The sequence below is a fragment of the Acinonyx jubatus genome, chromosome A2, assembly GCF_027475565.1.
Source record: "Acinonyx jubatus isolate Ajub_Pintada_27869175 chromosome A2, VMU_Ajub_asm_v1.0, whole genome shotgun sequence".
In the NCBI taxonomy this organism is placed as follows: domain Eukaryota; kingdom Metazoa; phylum Chordata; class Mammalia; order Carnivora; family Felidae; genus Acinonyx; species Acinonyx jubatus.
The window spans coordinates 57,076,369-57,099,967 of NC_069383.1; the positions used below are offsets into that span (position 1 = coordinate 57,076,369).

The 23,599-nt window shown below is 36.8% G+C and overlaps 1 protein-coding gene across 29 annotated transcripts in view; it reads right to left on the minus strand.

The window, feature by feature from the left end:
- Window positions 1–23,599, minus strand: part of HDAC9 (histone deacetylase 9) — a 739,528-nt gene that overhangs the window by 395,407 nt on the left and 320,522 nt on the right. For 20 of the 29 annotated variants that reach the window (XM_053218342.1, XM_053218337.1, XM_053218343.1 and 17 more), the window contains 2 exons: window positions 5,968–6,099; window positions 2,464–2,579 (listed from right to left, as the gene is read on the minus strand). In XM_053218342.1, coding sequence (XP_053074317.1) covers window positions 2,464–2,579; window positions 5,968–6,099 — 248 coding nt within the window. The remainder of the gene's footprint in view (window positions 1–2,463; window positions 2,580–5,967; window positions 6,100–23,599) is intronic. The other 9 variants (XM_053218355.1, XM_053218345.1, XM_053218353.1 and 6 more) reach the window with 1 other exon arrangement.

The following is a 23,599-nucleotide window of genomic DNA, read 5'->3' on the forward strand; positions in this document are numbered from 1 at the left end:
TAAGTGGTCTTCTGCACCTTTTAGCACTAACAATGAATTTCTAAGAATCATACATGCTGTTTAATGTAGTATAGTGTGTCATTATTTTTTTGAAGGGCACAGAATTCATCCAGAGCCGATTTAGAATCCAGACGCTTTAGTGCTGAGAATCACATTCCTCAAATTTAAAGGAAATGGAAATCTAAGGTTTTTAGAAATATCTGTGACCAAGTTGTTCTTTTCCTGGAAAGAGATTAAAGGGTCACAGAAAACTGACCAATATTGAGATATAAATGCATTAAAACAAATACAATACCTCAGCCAATAGTTCAAGAATCCCACTTATATCTATGATAACAAACACATGTGAAGAACTTATTCTATCTGGTATCACATTTTAGAAAGGAAAATGAAAAAAAGAAAGAGGGACAGCAGGATGGTGAGACACAAGAATAGATGAAGAATCTGGAGATAATGTCAAGGCCTGAATTGTTATTCTTCAGATAGCTTCCAGGTAATCATAAGCAAGAGAGATTCTATCTCTTCTGCCCAATTTCCTTGGAAAACTGAGAGAAATTTTTGAAATCTAGAATGCAGGTGTATTCCTCTAGAGAAGATATATATTTGCTTTTCCAGACACGTAGGGGCCCTAACAAATCCGGGGCACTTTAAACCAAATTAACAGTTTGAGGTTATATAAATTTGGGATACAACTCCATGCAAGTACTAGCTTCTGGTGAAAACTTCTCAGGGAGAAATTCTGTCCCTGTATCCAGACACTTCTGGTGGCAGGGGTGAGGAGCTCACCAACACAGCATAGATACGGACTTTTGAAATTCCAGCTTAATATTTCATGTTAGATTATCCTCCTTGGTCAGTACGGAGCTTTGCCTTTTTTCTCTTGAGTTTTGTGAGGTCCTAAAAACCAAAACTCAAAACTGAAGTATACAAATGTCCTCAGAGCAAAAGTGACTTCACTGGTTTCAATCCTTTGCTTATTAGGCATAACCTCTGGTTTTCTGCCTTCAATTATATTGTAGCCTGATTTTACAATTTATAAATAATGTGTGATAAGTATATGGGTGTGTGTGCGTGCGTGTGTATGTGTGTGTGTGTGTGTGTGTGTGTGTGTGTGTGTGTGTGTTATGTGTGTATGAAATTACAAAGACACAGATATTGGCATAATGTACTGAAGACATTTCTATCAGTCAGGCTAACTATCCAAAATCAACTGGGTTGTCTCAGGAAATAGCAAAGAGAGTTCCCTATAAGTGTTTTAGTGGAAGTTTGATAATCACACATCAGGAAATGTACATGATCCAAGAATCTGATATTTGATCAGTCTCTTTCAGCCCTCAGTTACCATGACTCTTATAAAATACAAGGGAAGAAACATGTTACAGTTATATATGAGATGTTACTGTACAGCCTTCCCTGCATGGGGCAATTCATGGTAAGGAGGAATTATAATAACAGAAAAGAAAAATCAAGAGTTTCAGTCAATTGATGGGGTCTTTTGGGGGTGCCTGGATGGCTTAGTTGGTTAAGCATCAGACTCTTGATTTCAGCTCAGATCATGATCTCACATCTTAAGGTTAATGAGTTCCAGCCCCACGTAGGGTTTTGCTTTGATGGTGCAGAGCCTGCTTGGGATTCTCTCCATCTCTTTTCTCTCTGCCCCTCCCCTGCTTGTGTGTGCTCTCTATTTCTCTTCCTCTGAAATAAATAAATAAACTTAAAAAAAATTGATAGTGTCCTCAAAACAGCCTACTTCACAAGAATGGCTATTAATAGACAGTTGTCTTTGCTTAGCCTAATGCCAAAACTACATAGAAAAATTCTTGTTGACTCACAATTTTATTTTCCTCTATTTTTACATCATTGGTTTCAATAAATTATGTGTTGAAAAATGTTATTAGGGTTGACTGCATGAATTCAGATCAATTTCCTTTAATATTTCATTCTTCAAAAACAGAGTTCATATCTTATTCATCTTTATATTCCCATTCCCAGGAAAAATGGCTGGCACTTAGTAGGTCCTCAGTAAATGTTTGCTCAGTCGAGCCCTATGTTCCTCAGCTGGAATACTCCTTCTTTTTTTCATCACTCACCAGGGAGAACAAACCTACTTTGACAGGCTGTTCTACTGAGAGATTTTCTAAGGTTGTTTTTGCATATTTATGGGTCTACCCCCATCAGAATAAAAACAAACATAATAGTACTGAGCTGCACAACTGCTGGGCAGTGTATACTCAGCATCACTAAAAGGTTTTTTTGAGGATTACATTTCAACATTTTTAAACCCTGATTGTCATCCAAACTTTGTAAATAAGATCAAGTTTACTCAATTCCATATATTATAAGCCTACAGAAAAATAGCTAAGAACAGGTGGCTTTAAAGTTCAGTTCAGAAATCTCACTTTGTTTTACAAGGCTCATCAAGGATCTAATTTTTAAAAGAAGCAAAATAATAAAGAGCCTTACCTCAGCATGAGGAGTAGGTGGCAAAACTGAAGTCTCATTTTCAGTAACGTTACCGGTTGGCCCATTGTTTGGTGAGCTGGGGCCAGACCCTGGAGAGCTGCTACTGACTGAGGATTCTGAAAAACATTGTGAAGCACAAACAGATTCATGACAAACATACAAAGATGAGCTTTAGTTATACTCTAAGTAACATACAGCAGAGAACACTCTTTTCCTTCCCTATGGGAATGACAAGCACCATTTCAGTACCTCAAAAAACAAAAACAAAAACAAAAACAAAAACCTGTGGAAACTTTTGAAACATTTCTGAATTTTCATACCACTTTTCTCCCTTTGTTTTCACTGTTAAAAATACAACCCAGTACTCAATAATTTCTAGAAAAGTAAGGATATCCACTTAGAGATCATTATAGAAGTTTTTGATGAAAAAAAAATAAAGAAGTTCTTTGGTATAAATTCTGAAACACATCTTTCTCACTGCCTTTCTGTCTATATATTTTGCTTACATTTTGATTAATCTGCTCTTTATCTTTGATTCTTTCTTATTTGCTGTTTTTTGTTTTTAATTTTTTTAACATTTATTTTTGAGAGACAGAGAGAGGCAGAGTATGAGCAGGGGAGGGGCAGAGAGAGAGGGAGACACAGAATTTGAAGCAGGTTGCAGGCTCTGAGCTGTCAGCACAGAGCCCGACGCGGAGCTCAAACTCACGAACTGTGAGATCATGACCTGAGCCGAAGTCGGTCGCTCAACTGACTGAGCCATCCAGGCACCCCTTTGCTGTTCTTTTAATGAGAAAAACACACATTAAAAAAATACTTCAAGGAGCTTCGTCTCCCCTAGACTCCTAATTCTTGTCCTTCCTTGTGTGACTACTGTTTTCTCATTAATGTCTCATTTTCATATCCTGTCTTTAAAAACAAAAACCAAAAAGTTATTTTCTTATATCTGCCTTGTCATTTTAAACCTATATTATTTATATCTTGTGTGTGATATTCAGACCGAAGTATTTCCTTATTTAGAAATCACTGCCATGAGCACTAGAACTCAAGGCAGCAAACAAATGCCGCTACAGGATTCTACAACATTGTACTGGATGAGCTCTGGAAGGGGAGGCAGCAACTGATTTTTTGGGATCACTGAGAAAGTCTCAGAAAATAAGTAATATTGCACCTGGTGCTTGAAGAGAAGTGGTTCATGATACGCAGGCAATGGAGAAGAAGGGAGTGGAGGAGAAGGCATCGCAGGCATGGGGATGTGCCAAGGCTTAGAATTTTAAAATAACATGGCTTTGGTGGAAAAGGGGCAGAAAACTCTGGAATTTCAAAAAGAGGGGGATGGCAAGTCATTCCCATGTCAATTATTGGGAGGAAAGGGGGCACAGGTTTGGAAACAGCATGCACTTGAACCTGTGTCATGGGGAAGACAGATGTACAGATGTGAGAACAGCAACGTCAATTTAACTGCTATGATGCTATGAAGTCTCTGCCTAGATAGTAAAAGTAATTAGCATTAAGTTCCAAACACAGCTCATCCCAGTTACATGAAAGCTGGCAGAAGAAGGGGGAGGAGTACAGGTGACTAAAGCTGTCTGTCTGGTAGTCCAGATCCCCCAAAGACATTTAGAATAAGTACAACATACTAGTTTAAAAAAAATCTGCCAAAGTGTCCACAAGTCCTAGCTCACTGAGCAGAAATGTGTGTCTAAAAAACATACAAGTCTCTCTTTGAAAACACATTATTTCCTCAGATGAAAGGGGCAGTCATTATCTCACAAAATTAGGGAGGGAGAAATATGGTATTTAAAAAAAAAAAGAATGAAAGAAACTTGAGCAAAACTCCAGCAAATCATAACCCCTTTAAGTTAGAATTAATCATTATCCAGATTGGTATTGAGCAAAACTCTGCTGCAATATGGCAAGTTACTGTGGGGGGAAAGTTACAATCAAGAAAACATCATAAATAGAAAAGAACTTTGGGTTATATAAATATTACCTTAGAGAATCAGATTCTAAAGCGAAAACAAACAAAAAAAGCAAAGCAATGTATATGTTTTTCTTGTTTCTTCAGGTTTTCCTGTTATGAGGTAGCATATTCTCTCCAATTAGAAAAATCACTCATATCTACTTGCATTAGACAATGATATTTTCATCTTCTTTACATTCATGAAAACAGATTCACTCCCCAACACCCCAAACCCACTAAGTTCCTCTATTATAAAAACTTAATTAAGATTTTTATTTACGTGAGTACAAACATGCATTCTGAAAAAGAAAGTCTGTAGCGCCGAATTTAGAATTGTCCAAATTAGTGCTGATATTTGATATTAAAAATAAGTATAAACTTTACTATTTATTTATTTAACAGGTCTTATCTGTCAAGGAAAAAGTTTCCAATAATACTTTATTTGGATACACATATTAATCTATCAGGATTGCATAGGAGATGATGCATCTTTTTTTTCCTAAATAACCTGCCAAACTACCAAATCACATTAGTATTCTGTATTTTTCACCTCCACCACCTTTGCCCTATTGTCTCCCCAAACTGCACACTATGATGGCCACAGGAGATACAGACAAGTCATTTTTAAAAATTATTATCCTTCCCTGCTAAGGATAAGATCTGATCTTAGAGGAATAATAGCAACTGACTAGATTGGTATAACCATGGAAAAAAATGGTTGCAAATGACCACTTCTTTATTGATGCAACTGAAGGAAATGACCAGATACAATGCATAGCTCCAAGTAGGTACTCAATAAACAGTAGTCCATACTGTTACTTTGGCTAGCCTTTTTGGTTCTCATATCCCTAGGTCCTCTCTAATTTCAGACCAGGTACAACTGGGACTAGAAAGCTTTGTAAGACATCAGGTTGAATTTCCTAACCTGTTCACCCCACCACTAACCAGGCAGCTAAAAAAATAAGAACTCTTCCATTTGAGACTAGTGAAAATGACAGTTTCTTTCCCTTCCTAAAAGGCAATATATCCCCCTCCTGCCATAAGTCCCAGTTCACTAGTAAACACATAAAGTCATTTATGAGTTCTGTAAATTTGTTGAAAAGTCAAGGTTTTGCTGTTCCACATAGTTTAATTTTCCCAGATGCATTTTGTACATTCATGTCTGAGTATGGGGGAAGTGTTCTTCTTGGACCTCCCTCTGCTCATTTCTGATCAAATTTCATTAAAAGTTATATTCTTCTAGTTGGCATTCCTAAAACGGACTGCCTGTTTCTGAAAAGATTAAGGTGAGCTTTGGCATTCCCTAGTTACGCCTAGATTGACACATAGTTCTGTTTTTCATTCATTTCCTATTTAACACAGTTGGCGAATGCATGGCAGAGTTTACTGAACTACTTGTGAGTTTTCAATATAATTTCCTTTCAAGAAATGTTTGTCCTCAAAATAACTTTAATATGCAACAGCCATGTTTATTCTAAACTATTTATTTTCATTCCTCCTACCAGCATTTTTTAGTGTATGTCTGCCCAGTCCTCAATTACCTGTCACCTCAAACATTCGCTTCTTGAATGAAGTGACAACATTTCCATCCTTCCGCCTGAGTAAGGGGCTGCTTCTCCTCTCTGCCACTTTCTGTTTTAACCTGGACCGCACCTTCAAGTTGGGCTCAGAGGCTGGGGATTGAGACAAAGAAAATAGATAAAAATTAAAAAATAGAGAGCCAGCTGCTCCTGTGTATAAAAAACGGCTCACCCTTTTCTTGGTTCCTTCTCATCTCAAATTAAAATTCCAACCATGTAAAATAAGGCATTAACTCTAAATGAATGAAACAGACAAATATAGTAATTATTTTTATGAAATGTGCAAAATGTTTTCCTACTTCTCTAAATATGAAGCGAAAAAAGAGTAAAAATATAAAGTTTTCTACTTATTTTATCTGACAGAATTGGGATTGCTGGGAGGTTTAATCATTAAATATGTTTGGGTCAGAGTAAGATTTATTATACGTCATTGTCAGCTCTTTTAATTCTCCCAAGGGTGAAACGCAATACCACAAAAACAGTACCCTGATGTGATTTTTAGAGACTCTGGCCTGACTTCTGGTAATAAGAAGACACCTCTGTAGCATATAATTTATGTCTAATTCTGATTCCTGGAATATTTCTTTGTTGGTAGTTTCTAACCTGATACCCTGAGAAAATATACTTGGTATATTAACACCAAACCAAGAAGAATCATTATGAATAAAACTTTCTACACATTGAGTATACAATCAAATAGAAAGAAAGGGTGGCCAAGCCTTAGATTTGAAAGTTCCGAGTTAGGTTATATGTTCCAAAGTACAAATGCACATTATACATTAGTATACATACATTAGTATTTCTTTGGTTAAACTATTCTAGGTAGTGATGTTCTCTAATTTAGTAATTATGTATTAGGCTTCTACGTAATTATACTCTAGAAGAATGGGAACACTGGATTGAGCCCCTATGTAGTACAAGTCAGTGATGGTAACGAAAATGGTGATGACGTTGATGATGACAGTTATGAAAAGAGTGTTTCCAACGACAACTAACATTCATGTAGTGATTCCCATGTTCACTACTGTTGTAAACACTTTGTTAATATTAACTTGTTTAACCATGAGAAAAAATCTATATGGGACAGATTCTATTTATACCTTGATTAGATTAACGAGGCAACGAACACAGAGAGGGTAAGTAACTTGCCCAAGGTCTCAGAGGTAAAAAGGGATGACACCATGATCTGTACCTAGATAATCTAGATCAAGTCTATTCTTCTAAATACCAAAATATTTCTGCTCCACCCTTCCTTGTATATGAACATGATAACAATTATAAACCTTTTCCCAAAGCATTACTAATCATCTGCGTTAGATATCATGGTATCATGCAGCTAGAGTTTTCGGTGAGTGAAATGTTTTCTTTGAAGGAATTTTATATTTTTGCCTGACTGCAAAGTGTGTCAAAGTAAAACTTAACAATCTTTTCTTTCTTATGCCTCTTTATTATTGATTTGTTTTTATGTTTAGACTTCAAATATCTGCATGTTCATTTTGTCTTTTTGTTTTCTGTTTCCCTTCTCTGCAGCTTGACGTTGGATGAAGAACCCCTACATTTTAGCTTTACTTGGAATGAGCTTGGTGAAATAGGAACTTGAAAGAAATATCCAGTTACAAAAATAAAACAAGTTAATTTTTTTTGTGTTATATACCTGATTTTATGGCCGAAAACCCTGAAAAGGTAGAGATGGGTGGCTTGAAAGTATTGCAAAAGTAGAAAATGAAAAAGGGGGTAGGCAGAGAGCAGGACTGAGAGCAAGAAGCTCAGTGCCGGAGCCCTGATATGTACTATTTCCTGGGGCCCCCACCTTGAGGCAAAGAAGGTAAACAGTTTGGGTAAAGGATTAAGGTTCTTCCAGACCTTCCAGGAGTTGTCAATCTGCTTTATCTTAGTGGAGAAGTCTGAATTTGAATTACTAGCATCTGATTCAAACAGGATTAAAGGGAGAAAATAAAACTGTATTAATTCACTTAGATATGTTTCCCTGTACATGTTTATGTTTAAATTCCTTTAAAACACCAATTGTTGTCTCTAAAAAGCTGTAAGTTAATAAATATATTCATCTGAAACCTAGAAAGGAAGAAATGAGGAATCTCTATGTACTAACTCTTATTGCTTTCCACTGTGGCCTTGCTTATAACCTGAAGACAAAAAATTACAGATTCTCAGACTTTGATCTAGACATGCCTTGATGATGAAATCTAAGTATAAAATGCTACCGACTGACTGGCTCTCCAGAGGAAGACTATCAATTGATTAATCACTTTAAAGGATGGAGTAGGAAATGCACTATGTTTTCAGTGAGAAGAGGTGAAGTCCACTTCCCAGCTATGGGATATTCAGTAAGACTCCAGTACTCTCTGAGCCTGGCTCTTCATTTCTGAAACATAAAAATCTAATACTTCCTTTATTTTAGAGCTATGGCCACCTGATTAGATACCTGAAAATAACTGTGAAGATCTAGATGAATGCAAGGGAAGGAAAGGCTTATGGAACTTTCATTACTGCTACTACTGCCAAGGATGGCAGGAATGACCCAGTCAGCACTGGGTCCCCACTCTCCTGATTTTCAGTCCAGCCCCCTTCTCTCTCCTAACACACTGCACCAGGTGGGGCCGAGTTTCTGCAATCAAGACTAAAATGTGCCAAAAAGCTTGGAAAAACAGCACATGCCATTTAAACATTCTACATGAAACCTAGAATTCCGTAAGCTTTTCAGGGAAAAGAAAATGATTTGTCAGGTCAGCACATAGCTTTAATTCCTATGTTTGTTTCAGAGTGGGCTGGATATACCGTTCTAAAATTTCTTTCAAAGGTCGACACAAAAAAAGTGAACAGCAGACTAGGAATGAGAACTGGGTTCTGGTCTTGTAGCTATCAGCTACTAAAATCAATAACCTTGAATAATTCCTAGTCTCTGAATGTCAGTTCATTTATGCAAATCAGCTATAGATTACTAGTAGGGCATGGAGTACCTTGGCTTTGGGTGAATTACTTTGTATCTTTAAACCTCGGTTTTTCATGTTAAAATGGGGACAGTTTTTTTTTCCCCTCCATGTGCCCCAATAGACTCCATTTTACATCTTTGTCTGAGCCCATAAGGCTGAGTACTGGGGTTGCCTCACTCTAGTCCTTTGCTGGTTTTATTTCCTTTGGGCTCATCTCTGGGTAGGACTGGTTAGTGATAAAGGATTAAGGAGGAGGGAGGGGCCAGGGTATCCTCTGTTCTCTCTGCCTCAGTGTTGCATCACTGGCTAGAGTTTTGTTTCTTTCTGATTTCATCTCCCTCGAGAGGCTTCTGCTCCATGGTTCCAGCTTTCCCAGCACTCCAGAAACATTATTTACTCTCCTTGCTTTTTCAACCCTAGGGGTGGGAATCGTTTCTCGCTGCTATTTTCTGGGTGCCTCAACATCCCTAAGCAGTTGTAAAGTACTCCTTTCATAAAAGTCTATGACCAATATTGTGAATGTTCCGTTTCCTACCAAGACTCTGATTAACCAAGTCCCACGTACTCTGCCAAGTTTTTGTAGAATTAAATTAAATCATGCCAGTAAAGGATAAACCAGTGCTTCTCAGTCAGGGAAGATGTTAACACCATGGGACAATTGGTAATGTGTGGAGATATTTTTGATGGTCAGTATGGAGTATAGCTGTTGGGAATCTAGTGGGTAGAAGCCAGAGATGCTGCTAAACATCCTACAATGTACAGGACAGATCCCAGAACGAAGAGTTGTCTGGACTCAAATGTCTATACTGCCAAGTGTGAGAAACCCTGGGGTAAGAATCTGTAAATGGCAGTTGTTAATGACTATGCTACACTGCGATGATCAAAGGAGATAATACTATCTGTTAGACATTCTCAAAGAGGATGTGGAAGCGTAAGAAAAGATCATTAGAAATCAGGGAGTACTATACATCACTTGAAAATAATCAAGTGTTCAGTATATTTTTATACTTAGAAATTTATTTCAAAACATTTTTAATATCACTGGTATTTCTATAGAGAGCAAAACAAGTCAACTTCATGTAGAAAGATGTAATTCTCAATTTTTGGTAGGATACTACTTGAAGCATTGTGATATTTTTATCTTTATCAGCTGAGGACATAGTTTTTAGTTTTTTAGTTTTTTTTTTTATAGTTTATTTTTTTGAGACAGAGAGAGAGAGAGAGAGAGAGAGCGCACCAGATGGGGAGGGGCAGAGAGACAGGGAGACTTAGAATCCAAAGCAGGCTCCATGTCGACAGCAGAGAGCCTGATGAGGCTCCTGGGGCTTGTGAGGCTCATGCTCAAGAACCGAACCTTCAGATCATGACCTGAGCTGAAGTCAGAAGCTTAACTGACTGAGCCACCCAGGCGCCCCAAGGACATAGCTTTTTAAAAACTAGGAATCACTGATATTCAGTAAGTGCGACATAAATTTATTTTTTCAAAATATACAATACACTGGGGTGTCCTGGGTGGCTTATTGGTTAAGTGTCCAACTTTGGCCCCAGATCATGAACTCACAGTTTGAGAGTTCGACCTTACTTCAGATCCTCTGTCCCTCCCCCCCACCTCTCTGCCTCTCCCCAACTTGTGCACGTGTGCACATGTGTGTCCACATGCTCTCTCTCTCTTAAAAATAAATATTACAAAATATACACAATGTAAAACTTTTCTAAATAAAGGTCCATATGCACTAGTTCTAGTAAAAACTTTCATCTGTATTTCAATACTCGTTTTGAGTCACCAGAGTCACCAAAGACATTAGTAACTCAGTGGTGAGGATGAAGGATGAAATGATAGATAACCATCATTTAGTCACTGCAATGCTTTATAAGCTCACTCCTCATATTTCAGAAGCCCACACACCAAAGCTCAGCATGATATATACCCAAGGCATAGAATTAATGATCTATTGTGCTGACTCAGTTTGCAGTTAGAGTTAATTCCATTTTTAATGCTCTGGTCTCCCCAAAGGCTGAAGATTTCCATTCCAGTGACTTGCTAATGGGATGCTAATCCTCAAGAGCCCAGAAAGAGATCACTAACTGGGGAGACATTCTGCTTGTATCTCAATGTATTTCATGCCTAGTTGCACTAATTGCCTTTCTATTTTTACCCCATACCCATCACTCTCTACATCTCAATTAATCACAGAAACAGAAGGCAAGCTTTTTAGTGTGTGTGCCCATCTGAATGCATGTGTCTGCTGAGAAGAAAACCTTGCATGAAAAATTGATTATCATTATTTAAATGAAAACAATCAATATTAAAATAAAGAGGACAGACCTAAAACCTTTTATTCTTTTCACTTGAAAGAAATTAAAAAGGGAACAAAATGAAACAGAAAACATGTGCAAGATGCTTCATGAGTTAAATGTATTTCAAATCTTTCTTTTCATACATGGTGCGGAATGAACTTAGGGGTGGCAGGGTTTGAGAACAAACAACGGGAAAGAAAGAGTAAAGCTAGGTAGCAGAAGCACAGGTTAAAAAATCAGCATTCCAATAGTAACTGACAAAGCCCAGACTTGTCATTTCACTACAGCTTGTTTTATGTGAGTGTGAGGGTGTCATTTTTGCACACTTACACACACATACAGTCATGGAAAGTATTTTTTGCAGAAGCAAAGAGGTCTCAAACAGAAAAAGATCAGACTCAGATTTTACCGCTAACTTTTCATGTACCAATTGCAACCATGGGTGAGTTCTCTGATCTCCATGAATCATTTTAGTACCTACTACAGAGTAGTAATGATGCCTACCGTACATCATGGTGGATGATTAAAGGGGTGGAATAGAGTACATAGTTCAACTGGCTGGCTGTCACAAAAAAAGTTGTTCAACTGACAGATGTTGAATAAATGAATGTTTAATGTAGTCTATATGTAAGACTAAGAGAAACTTAAAATAAAAAAGTAGAAGGATAGAGAGCTACAACTGGTTTACTGCCTTTGCCTATTGCAATGTTACCTATAAAAATAACAAAAATAGTAATTATCCCTTTTCTGATCTTTTACTCAGTATATTTAAATCCACTTTTTTGGGGGGCACCTGGGCGGCTCAGTCAGTTGGGTATCCGACTTTGGCTCAGGTCATGATCTCATGGCTGATGAGTTCGAGCCACGCATCAGGCTCTGTGCTGACAGCTCAGAGCCTGGAGCCTGCTTCAGATTCTGTGTCTCCCTCTCTCTCTGCCCCTCCCCTGCTTGTGCTGTCTCTCTCTCAAAAATGAATAAAGATTTAAAAAAATAAATAAAATAAAATCAATTTTTTGTTGGTAATTGACTACATATTTTTTTCAATATTTTTACTTACCTGTTTATAATTTCTTTTTTTTTCATTTTTTAGTGTTTATTTTACTTTTTAGAGAGAGAAAAAGAGGGGGGGAGAGAGAGAGAAAAAAGTGTGAGTGGGGGAGGGGCAGAGAGAGAGGGAGACACAGAATCTGAAGCAGGCTGCAGACTCTGAGCTGTCAGCACAGAGCCTGATGCAGGAGGGCTCGAACTCATGGACCGTGAGATCATGACCTGAGCTGAACCCGGACGCTCAACCGACTGAGCCACCCCGGCGCCCCTATAATTTCTACTTTATTTAGTTTCTGTCTTAAATACATCACCATCTAAGAATGATGCTTACTGTGTGCACTTTGTCCTTATTCCCTTTTAAGCCTAAATTATGAACATTCTTTACACCAATAATTTAGACAAAAATTCAATACCACGTATCATGGTATACAGATGTTCTTCATTCTCATTTGAAATGATCATAAGGATAAAAGGAAGAAATTTCCATTGAGTAATGGCCAATAATACCATTAATTAAGAGAGCCTGGGTGGTTCAGCCGGTTAAGCACCCAACTCTTGATTTCAGTTCAGGTCATGATCTCATGGGGCTTTGCAATGACAGCACGGAGCCTGCTTGAGATTCTCTCTCTCCCCCCACTCTGTCCCCCACTTGTGCACACCCTCTCTCTCCAAATAAATAAATGTTTAAAAAACAATACTATTTAGATAATAATTATCAATCAAAATTTAGTACTAGATTAATATATGTCTTTATACTAATGAATATTTGAGATATTCAACAATTTTACCTGCACTGCATGTTTAGCACTGAAATCACAAGTGAAGGTGAGACTTCTGTTGCCAACTTCAGATTCCTTCCCTGGCATTGTCACTCTTCCCTGCTGTACTAGATCTGTGCACTTGTTCACCCAGCCTCTCTCTCTGCTGGATTTCTCTTGCTCTCTCCCACCCACAGGGCTACCTTAGGAGCTGCCATATTCTAATACTCTGTCACTTGGAACCAAGGACATAAAAGCTATCATTCATTCACTCTCTTCTGAATGTCCTTTAGGAAGATTAGGTTTCCTGCCTGAGTCACTTCTCCCTTTCAGGGTAGCAGTGTAGGAATCCATTCCATGTGAACTGTTCAATTAAGTAATCATTCCAATTATGAAAAGATACTTTGGGGACATAGAAAATTCTCTAACCTAGTTTATCTGAAGATCTAGGTTACTCTAATTAAAACTTTTCATAATTAGACAAAGGCTATGTATTTGCAAAGTCAGCATTCAGAATAATACTACAAATCTAACACAACTTATATTTTTGGCTCAAATAATACAGATTTTTAATGTTATGAGTCAGATTTTGTACATTTTTATGTCAGGAGCAAAGTTTCTAATCTAACTCTTTCTAACTGTAACCATTTAATGATATATAATTCATTCATATGAGTTTTACAAAAATCATTTCTTTGGTAATTTTAACTTCTAATAACTAGCCACACTTATGGTAATTTATGAATGCAATTCCCTGAAGAAATTATAATACTATTCTTTTTGATTCAGAAATATTATTGTCAACATCTATCCATCTTCTTATTGGGAATATACCAAATATATCTGTTTATTAAAAAGGATTATTCTCTTTCAAAAAGCATATTGGTATATGTTATGCACATTAGTCAATTTGCAGTGTGGTCTTGTGAAGTGTTTATTTTATAACAACATTTATTGCTGTCTTCTGATTATATAGATCATACATGTTCAATATTTTTAGAAATGGGGCAAATTGAGTTTTGCCTGCTAATATGTTTCTTTTGTGTTTTGTATATAAAAATATTTGAAAATGAGAATCAAATTATATTTATGATGGCATACTGTTTGTTCACTTAATAATGCATTACAAGTCTTTTCACAGGCAATTATATATTCTTTAAAATAATTCCATTTATTCTGTTTTTCACTCAAAAATCTATTATGAATCTTTCCCCAAGTAGCTATGTATTCTTTTAAAAACACATTATAAGGGTGTACCATATGTTATGTAGTCACATTCACATGTGAGTATGCAATGTTTTGTTTAAACATTTGACAACTGGATGTTTAGGTGATCTACAGTGTTGCTTGGAAAGACTGCACCAGTGGCACGCATTATTGTGAACCTACTTGTGAACGCACTTGTGAGTATTTCCTTCCATCAGTGTAAACAGGAATTTAATTCTTAGGTTCCTCACAATTAAAAATAACAACACTGGGCGCCTGGGTGGCTCAGTCTGTTAAGCGTCCGACTTCAGTTCAGATCATGATCTCACGGCTCCTAAGTTTGAGCCCTGCGTCGGGCTCTGTGCTGACAGCATGCAGCCTGGAGCCTGCTTCGGATTCTGCATCTCCCTCTCTCTCTTTGCCCCTCCCCATTTGTGTTCTGTCTCTGTCTCTCTCTCAAAAATAAATAGACATTTTTTTTTTAAAAAGGAAGAAAGCAACAACAACCTTATTATTATAAAAATTATCAATGGGCATAGGGGGCAAAGAGTATTATTAAGTCCTATGAAGCAGCTCAGAGAAGTTGGAAAAACATATGGAGGTCCTGGTAACAGGAATGTGGTCCAGGATGGGGAGGTTGTTAGCCCTGAATGGGCATTTCCCCATAGCACTCATAGATGCTTCATATTGTCAGCCAGAGCAGGCATTCTAAAACTCAAAGGCCCAGGACAAGACACTCAGTTTCTTCTTCTATCTAAGAGCAGTACTCTGTACTGAATACTGTACCCTTTTTTACACCAGTGTTTCTTCTGAGTGCCTGGTGCTTACCTGGCTTCGTTAGCACTTAGTGGAAATGAATGAATGAATGAATACAAAACTTGCTACTCAATGCTAGATTTAAGAAAAAAAATACTAGGACAAACAAGGGAGAAAATAACAATTTTCCTTGAATTTTTAGGACATTTAAAGTACAAATTCCCATTTTTAAGGAATAAGATAAGATACTTTAATCAAACAATATGATTCTGGACAAAAACAAATTATAATTTATACAATATTTCATCACTTTTTTATAGTTAAAATGAAAACTTTCTATTTAGTTGGTTCCATTGTTTAATGTCATTTAATTAAGATTCTATTGAGTAACAATACTGATAACATAGGCTGCAAGTTCCATGAGGGCTGGGAATGGGTACAGTTATGTTTCCATTGCTTATTCAGTACTTATGCAATACCTACTACATAGAGTAAATCTGTAAGTTATTTATTGAATAAATGAATGAATCAATGAAGGTGAAAAAGTGTGTGTTAAACACTGAGGCAACTGCCTCATCAATAAAATAGAAGCCTTTTTCTCCTAGGTATTCAAGGTCTAACAAAAATGAATGACAGACTGTGATCAATGCCATGCTATAAGTATAAGCAGGTTGTGGCTGTAAGGCACAGAGGGGGAAATTCTGGGGGCTGAGTGAGATACTGACAGGCCGACCTGGGAGGAAAGTACAACTCTATATGGAGAAAACAACCTTGTCCAGGGGAAGGTGCTGGCAAATTCAAGGAATGAATATTGAGTATGCTAACACATTGAGAAAGGGATACTAAATGCAAAATAAGGCTTCAAAAAAATATCAAGCAAAATTTAGCTAAATTATGCAATACTAAGAGAGGATATTTGATGTATATCTTCAAACTCTCTCTTTCTTCTTAGCAGACAAGTGTGCATCTTTCCCATTCAAACAAAAATAAGCCCTCCTGAGATATAAATTATTAGCTACTATCTGTAGTTATACTTTAATTCACAGTCAAGCTTTTTTTTTAAGTAGCCTTGAACTTGCCACCACCACTTCCTAACCTCAAACCACTGCAATATGGCTCTAACCTTCGCTGTTTCACTGAAATTACTCCACCACACATAGTGCTCAGAACAGTAGATGTCATAATTTTGTGTCTATTCTCAGTACTTAGCAACTACACAGACTCATGGTAAGTCTCAATAAGCAGTTGCTAAATGAATAAATGCATGCTTACACATATTCAAGCACGAAAGGAAACTTAATTAAAGGTTGGGTTTCAAATGTTGTTGAGAAGCAAAGTAGATGAACTTCAACTTTTCTAATTCCTAAAAATTTCTTGATGTTCAGTGTTACGGCAAGAAGTCTTATAGATCAGATGTGGAATGCAGAAGGAATTTCATTTTTCTGGCAAGCACGAAAAATAACATGTTTTGGATTCCAGGAAATCATATCCCCTAAGTCTAGAATACCTTCATATTTATCTAGACATGTATCTAGAATACTTCCTTTTATACATTTTAATATTTTAAGTATAAGATATTTACCTAAATAAGGACAAATTCTGAAAATCCATACTTTGAAAATACAGTAAAATGTTGAATTATCACTTCATTGAAATAAACTAGATTAAGGGCATATTCAGTCTTCTTCAATCCAGTTTCTAAAATCTATTAAGACATTTTTTAACACGTATTTTTGAGAGAGAGAGAGAGAGAGAGAGAGCACACAAGCAGGGAAAGGGCAGAGAGAGGGAGACACAAAATCCAAAGCAGGCTCCAGGCTCTGAGCTATTGGCACAGAGCCCGACGCAGGGCTCGAACCCATGAGCAGTGAGATCATGACCTGAGCTGAAGTTGGATGCTCAACTAACTGAGCAACTCAGGCGTCCCTCTAAAATGTATGTTTTAACCCACAGCCTAAAGGTTTATAATAAAGTCTTACTTCTAACTAGTATTTTACAACTTAAATAATATGCTACTTTGGGGGTTATCTGAATTTATAGACATATTTATATCTTTTTAAAATAAAAGTCCTCTTTAGTTCTAAAATTCCACACTTATAAATAAAAATTCAGAATACATTACTTAATCATGCTAATAATATTTCAGGAATGAACGAATTCCTGTCTATGCATGAAAGAAATTATACCATGGTGTACTTTTACAGTTTTATTTACTTCCCTTATTAGATGTATCCTTTATATACTCTTTCAAATAGAAATGTCATGAAGAATAGTTTTATTTGTGATGTAAAACTTTTTAACACTTTCTACCCAGATACTTCATAAGAGCTATAGGTATAAACATAGATGTGAATTGATTTCATGACAGAGTGAGGGCCATCTGAATGGGTGAGATCTGCATAGGGACAGCCCAGTATTTGATAGGGACACAATTTCTCCCAGAAAACAAGCATACAGTCAGGATTGTATGGTCCAGAAAATTAACACCTATCACCTAATAACTCTCCGGGTATCACCATAAATCTAACCTTATTTGTGCTCTCAGCATGAACCTTACTTGGTCACATTAATAAGAGTCTGGCACTGATTCCCAGTCTTGATTCTGCCACTGTGGTATGATTTGGGTAAAATATTAGTCAATGTCTCTATGCCTCAATTTTCTTGCCTGCAAATGTGACATTCTCCTGACTTTAAAGAGTTCATAAGTATTAAAGAGAATGATATCCAGTAAATATAGTGAAATCCACTGTCTAATCTTAAATGCTGTAAACCTTACTTTCTTCAAATATATGGCTTTAAACGTTTAAAAACTTTTTTTATCTTATGTTTATTTAAAAATTTTCAGTTCATTCCCATAAAACTATAAAATCGCTGTCTAGCTTGCTACTTTGTTTCCTTTGTTTTCTTCTGACTTGCCCAGTTTACAACTCTCCAAAAGCATACTCAATCTTATTCCCACAAAATATTACTGTGAACTAAGTTCTTAAAAATTACTTCATAAAGAATCTTCCTATATTTTTAAATACCTAAAGAGATGTATACTAGATGTATACTAGTTCCCAATATTACTCTATACATTTATTTATTCATATAAGAGAAATTTATTCGGTGCCTATTATAAGCTCTCTGAATACAATAGCAAACAAGCTATAGGTATTATCCTCAAAGATTTCTCAGAGAATCTTAATTTTAATATAGGCATATATTCATGAAGATATGTCCAGATTTATTTTGGCAAATATATTCAGAATAAGGAATGTAGTGTGTATTTAGCGTAGCTTTGTGGGTGATAAAAAGGCACCAAGTAAAGCTTAACAAAGGGGAAGTATGTATTAGCTAAGCATTTACAGAAAAGTATGAACTATCCAAGCGTACAGTAGAGGAAGAGCAAGGACTATTTGGAAAATCAGGTGTGAATGGCTTATGTGAGTGTAAAGCAGAGAGTTCTTCTGGGACTGTAACTTGTTTGGGACTGCTCACACAAGTGGTATGAGAGGGTGGAGTGGAGAAAGGTTACAGAGAAGGCTACGTCAGGAGGGGAGAAGGGAAGAGAAAGTTTGTGAATACCATGTAAGGATTTTAGCCTTCAGGATGATAGAAGAAGTATCACAGGGGCACCTGGTTGGCTCAGTCAGTAGAGCATCCAACTCCCGATCTCAGGATCCTGAGTTTGAGCCCCACCTTGAGTGTAGAAATTACTTAAATTAATTAATTAATTAAAAAAAGAAGAGTTATTACATGAGTCTTAAGTAGGAGGGTAGGAACACTAGATTTAAAATTTAAAAAGACAGAGAGTTGACTGGCCAAAGTTATGCTGGAGTCAGAGAATGGTCAACCACTGGAATGGGCATTGAACTAAATGGGTATTGAACTGCAACAGACTGCATATTGAGGAAGGGAAGGTTTAAGAGCAAGCGATGACAGAAGACTCTACAACAAGATAGAGGACAACCCGTTCCCCAGTTTTCTGGATTAGCTCACTATGTAGAAGGTGCTTCCACTAGTCTCCTCAGGCAATCACAATGCGCGGTTTAGTTTAAGTGGCTTTCTGGTCAATCTTGCCATGCACATTTATATTGTTTAGTGTTTAATTACTACTACTTGTAACTGTTATCTGCTTCACTATAATTTTGAGTCTCTCAGTGCAACCATTAGGAACATTTGGCCCTTCAAAACTCCTGCCACCCAACCAGGTGCCATGGATAAACAGCACCAATAACAAAGGGTCAGCACTGATACCTAAACTGAAGGAGTTTGTCCTTCACCTAGCTCAAACTCTAGCTACCTTACTTCCTGTTCTTCTTCTTCCGTTTCAAAACCTTCCAAGTCATTGGGCAGATCTTGTTATTATTTTCCTTTGCAAATTTTGCTTTTGTAAACTTTATGTTTTGGAATGTTCTCAGTAATTCACTTCTGCCTCAATGGAATTCACAGCTTCATTATCTTTATTCTAGATTTTCTTTGTAATACATATTTATAAGAAAACACAAATATCTATCTCAGACTGATGTAAAAGGCAACATTTTGCCTCTGGATTTATTAAGGTCACCTCAGAGTCCTTCTCTAGACAGATCTTCAGTTAAACACCTTCTATTAGCCAACTTTCTCTAGATAACTATCTAGATAAATAGATCTCAAACTTCAAATAAACTGGTGAAGAAGTACTAAGTGAAAGGATTCTATAGCAATCATCATCCTAATAAAACCTCTAAATTAGTTGTGGTAGGCAGAATAAGGCAACTGAGATATCTATGTCTTACTCTCCAGAACGTGTGACTGTTACTTTACATGGTGAAAAAATAATTAAGGTTGCAGATGGATTTATGGTTGCTAATTAGCTCATTTAAAGAGAAGGAGATTATCCTGGATTGTCCAGGTGGGCCCAGGATAATCACAAGTGTCTTTTGAAAATACTAAAAAGAGAGGCAAAAGAGTGAGTGCCAGAGCAATGCAGTTCAAGACTCAACTAGTCACTGCTGGCTTCGAAGAGGGAAGTGGGCCACGAGCCAGAGAATGCAGGCAGCCCCCAGAAGCTGGAAACATCAAGGAGATGAAAATGCCCCTAGAGCCTCTAGAAAGGAACACGGCTCTGCTGACACCTCAATTTTAGCCCAGAGAGACCCATTTTGGACTTCTGACCTCCAGTACAGAAGGATCATAAATATGTGTGTTTTAAGGTACTAAGTTTGTAGTAATTTATTACAGGAGCCATAGGAAGCCAATACAGCAGTCCAATGAATTCCAAGGTTGGCATTGTTTTGCAAGTAGCATATTCTTAAATACTGGTTCCGATTAGATCAGGTTTTACTGTGCTATGTTTTTATTGCATTATTTTTAGGTAAGAAGTCAGATATTAAAGAAAACTATTAAGATATATGCTCATCAGTTAGCAAAATACTAGGACAATAATTAATATTTACTATTTTATCATATTTAATTTTCTATAAAAGGTAAAAGTTTTATTAATATATATTTTATTTGTGAAAAGATAGAAAGGAGAAAAAAGAGACAAAAATAGAGCTTTTTTTCTTTATTTTTTCTGTTAAAGATCCATAAGGGTGTAAGCTAAAGATCATTTATTTTAACCCTGAAATGCTAAGAATACTTTGTACATATTAAATAGCCATGATAAGCAAGCACTTTCCAAAATGCACTCAAGTGGGAACATTTTACTGTTTTTTCCTTCACAGATTCCATTTGAGATATTAGATTATTAAGCCAAAAAACAACTGTATCATAAGGCCCATTCCTAAACACAATTTCCCTTTTTTAGTACAATGTAAGTTAGAGGAGAGAGAAAAAAAACGGTTTAAACATCTAATTAGCCAGTTTCAAAATGTAGTTAATTAAAATAATTTTGCTTTTATATATGATCTTCATGGTATGAGATACAATTCCAGTCTCCTACAACTTAATCAGATGAATATAAAATGTAACGTTCCATCTGGTAAATCAATTTAACAGACATAATTGTGCCCCACCATAACTCAATAAGACACTGAGGAAAACCATTGAAATGCTATTTCCTTTTCTTTAGAAGAGAATTATGTACAATTTCAGCATGCTTTGCATTTCTAAAAGTTAAAGTCAACAGGGAGGTATCACTCTCCTTTACATGAGTTTCCCATGAGAAAATCAACAGCAAAGTATAAAGCCTGTGCTGTTATTCCTGAAACACTCCATAATACTAACTTGGCTTTAACCAGAACATATTATTTGGCAGCTAAAACCTTTAATTAGAGTTGTGGTTTGAACAGATTTTCACGGAATTTATGTTCTATCAGGGCTCAAAGAACAGCATTGTTTTTCTTACCAGTTTATTCTATTTCAGGTGGTTTAAATGTTGTACTTGAGCTAGGAGTGGAAAAAAAGAGAATGTTGCTGATTCTCATTTAATTGGTTTTAATTATGACTGGACATTTCTGAAGGAGAACTAATAGCATAGGACAAGAGGAGAAGAATGGGACACACCCTTTAACTATTATTAACTGAGCACTTGCTTTGTGCCAAGTTGTATATTAGGTATTATGGGAGGAAAAATATATATCTAAAAAAGAGTGAGATGGTAGGGAAAGGTCTTCACTTGGTGACGGACTGGAAAAGAGGAGACAAAAGACAAAGCCAAGATGAATCTCACAGTCAATCCTGTGTGATTAGAGCAGAGGTTTTAGCAGAATTGAGGAAATCAGGAGTAGAAGCATGTCTTGAAGTGGAAGGTGTGAGGGTCAACTTTTTTTTTAAGTTTATTTATTTTGAGAGAGAGAAAAAGAGAGCTTGTGCATGTGTGGGGGAGGGGCAGAGAGAGACGGAGAGAAAGAATCTCAAGCAGGGTATGTGTGATCAGTGCAGAGTCCAATGCAGAGCCCCATTATGGGCTTGATCTCACAAACTGTGAAATAATGACCTGAGCCAAAATCAAGAGTCAGAGATCAACTACCCAGGGGGCCTAGTGAGGGTCAACTTTTAAACCTGGGAGGTAACAATAATGGCAGAACATCTTGGGAATGTCAGCCTGGAGCCTATGGAGAGGTTGAGAATTAGAGATGTAGATTTTGACCATAAATTTAAAGGTAAAAATGAAAATGGTCCTGATCAGTCTGTTCATTTTATGAATGAGAAAGTGGAGTTAAACCCTGCTGTCAGAGGTACCTACTGATAAGACTGAATAAGAACTAGAATTAAAGCCTTTAATAGGCTGATGATAATGAAAACATGGGAAAATTAAAAAAACGAAAAACAACATGCAGAGAGGAGACAACTGAACTTGAGAAATCCCATGTTTCCATGGGCTGCATGCAGAAAGGATGCAGTAAGGAAACAGAGAGGGGAAGCAGATGAATGGAAGAGTAGCATTAAAATTAAGCTTTAAAGGAGAAAGAGTAAGAGTTGGTGAGTGGAGACAAAAGCCACAAAAGATAAAGAAAAAAAACTAAGAAAAAGCCATAGATTTAGGGATTTGTAAGTCACTGGTGTCCTATGAGAATAATGATAAGGAAGAGAAAAATGAGTTAAATCAGATGATATACATTTCTGTAACATCATAACCTAGCAGAATAATTAAGCAGAATAGATGCTCAGTAAGTGTTATTCTGAATTCAATCGTATATGTAATGATGGAATAGATTTAAATTTTGACAACAAAGGGAAGAGGGAAAACCTAGAACAAGGGATGTGAATTTTTATTGATTTTTATTACTTTAAGAAAGGGGTCAATTTTGAAAGTCGAAAACATTCCGGAAGGAGCTTGTTAATAGGAAGACTTAAAAAATGCTTGCCTTCTGGGGATAAGGTTAACAGCAAAATCTCCTAGAGATTTTGAGATACTGAGCTCCTGGAAAGCAAAGATGGCCTCTTGTGCCCTGAGTGAGAACAATTTCTGGCCCAGAGTAAGTGCTGAATAAAAGTCAGCTCTCATTTCCCTCTGCCACCATCTCATTCAGCAAAATCAAAAGAGGGCACCTTTGAAAACTGCCTCTTTCCTTGCAATAGCTTAAATTAGAAGACTGCTAATGGAACTCTGAGAAGTATGGCAATACTTAAGAACTGACCTTCCCAATCCTTCCCACCCTTTGCAGCCTTCATTCTGTGAAGTAGCAGAAAGGCAGATCATATCCAGTGTCAGAGCAAGATGTCTCACTGATCGCCCACCTCAATCTCCAAACTCCTATGCAACCCTTACCCACCTTTAATTTCCTTCTAATTGTAAATGAAACATATACAACTTTTTTGACCACACATTTTAATACAATTTCTACCAACAAGTTTCAAAACACTTCCTTCTAGTCAACCTGAAGTTTCAACCTTTAGCATACTGAGATTATTTTTAACTCAAAAGTTCTCTGTACACATAAACTTCCTGATTTGGGGCTTTTCGTTCTCCCTCTAGAATCTGCACATTAAGGGCGAAAAGAGGCCTGACTGTCATGGACTTCCCTCATGTGCCAGCATCTCCATTCCCCTTGCTGGTGGAATATTTTCCTGTGTTCTCATATCATTCATCTCTAGGCTTTACTCATTTGCCGCCTCTGGATTATATGGTTTACTTACGAACAAGTGAAAGGTATTATGATGTTTCCA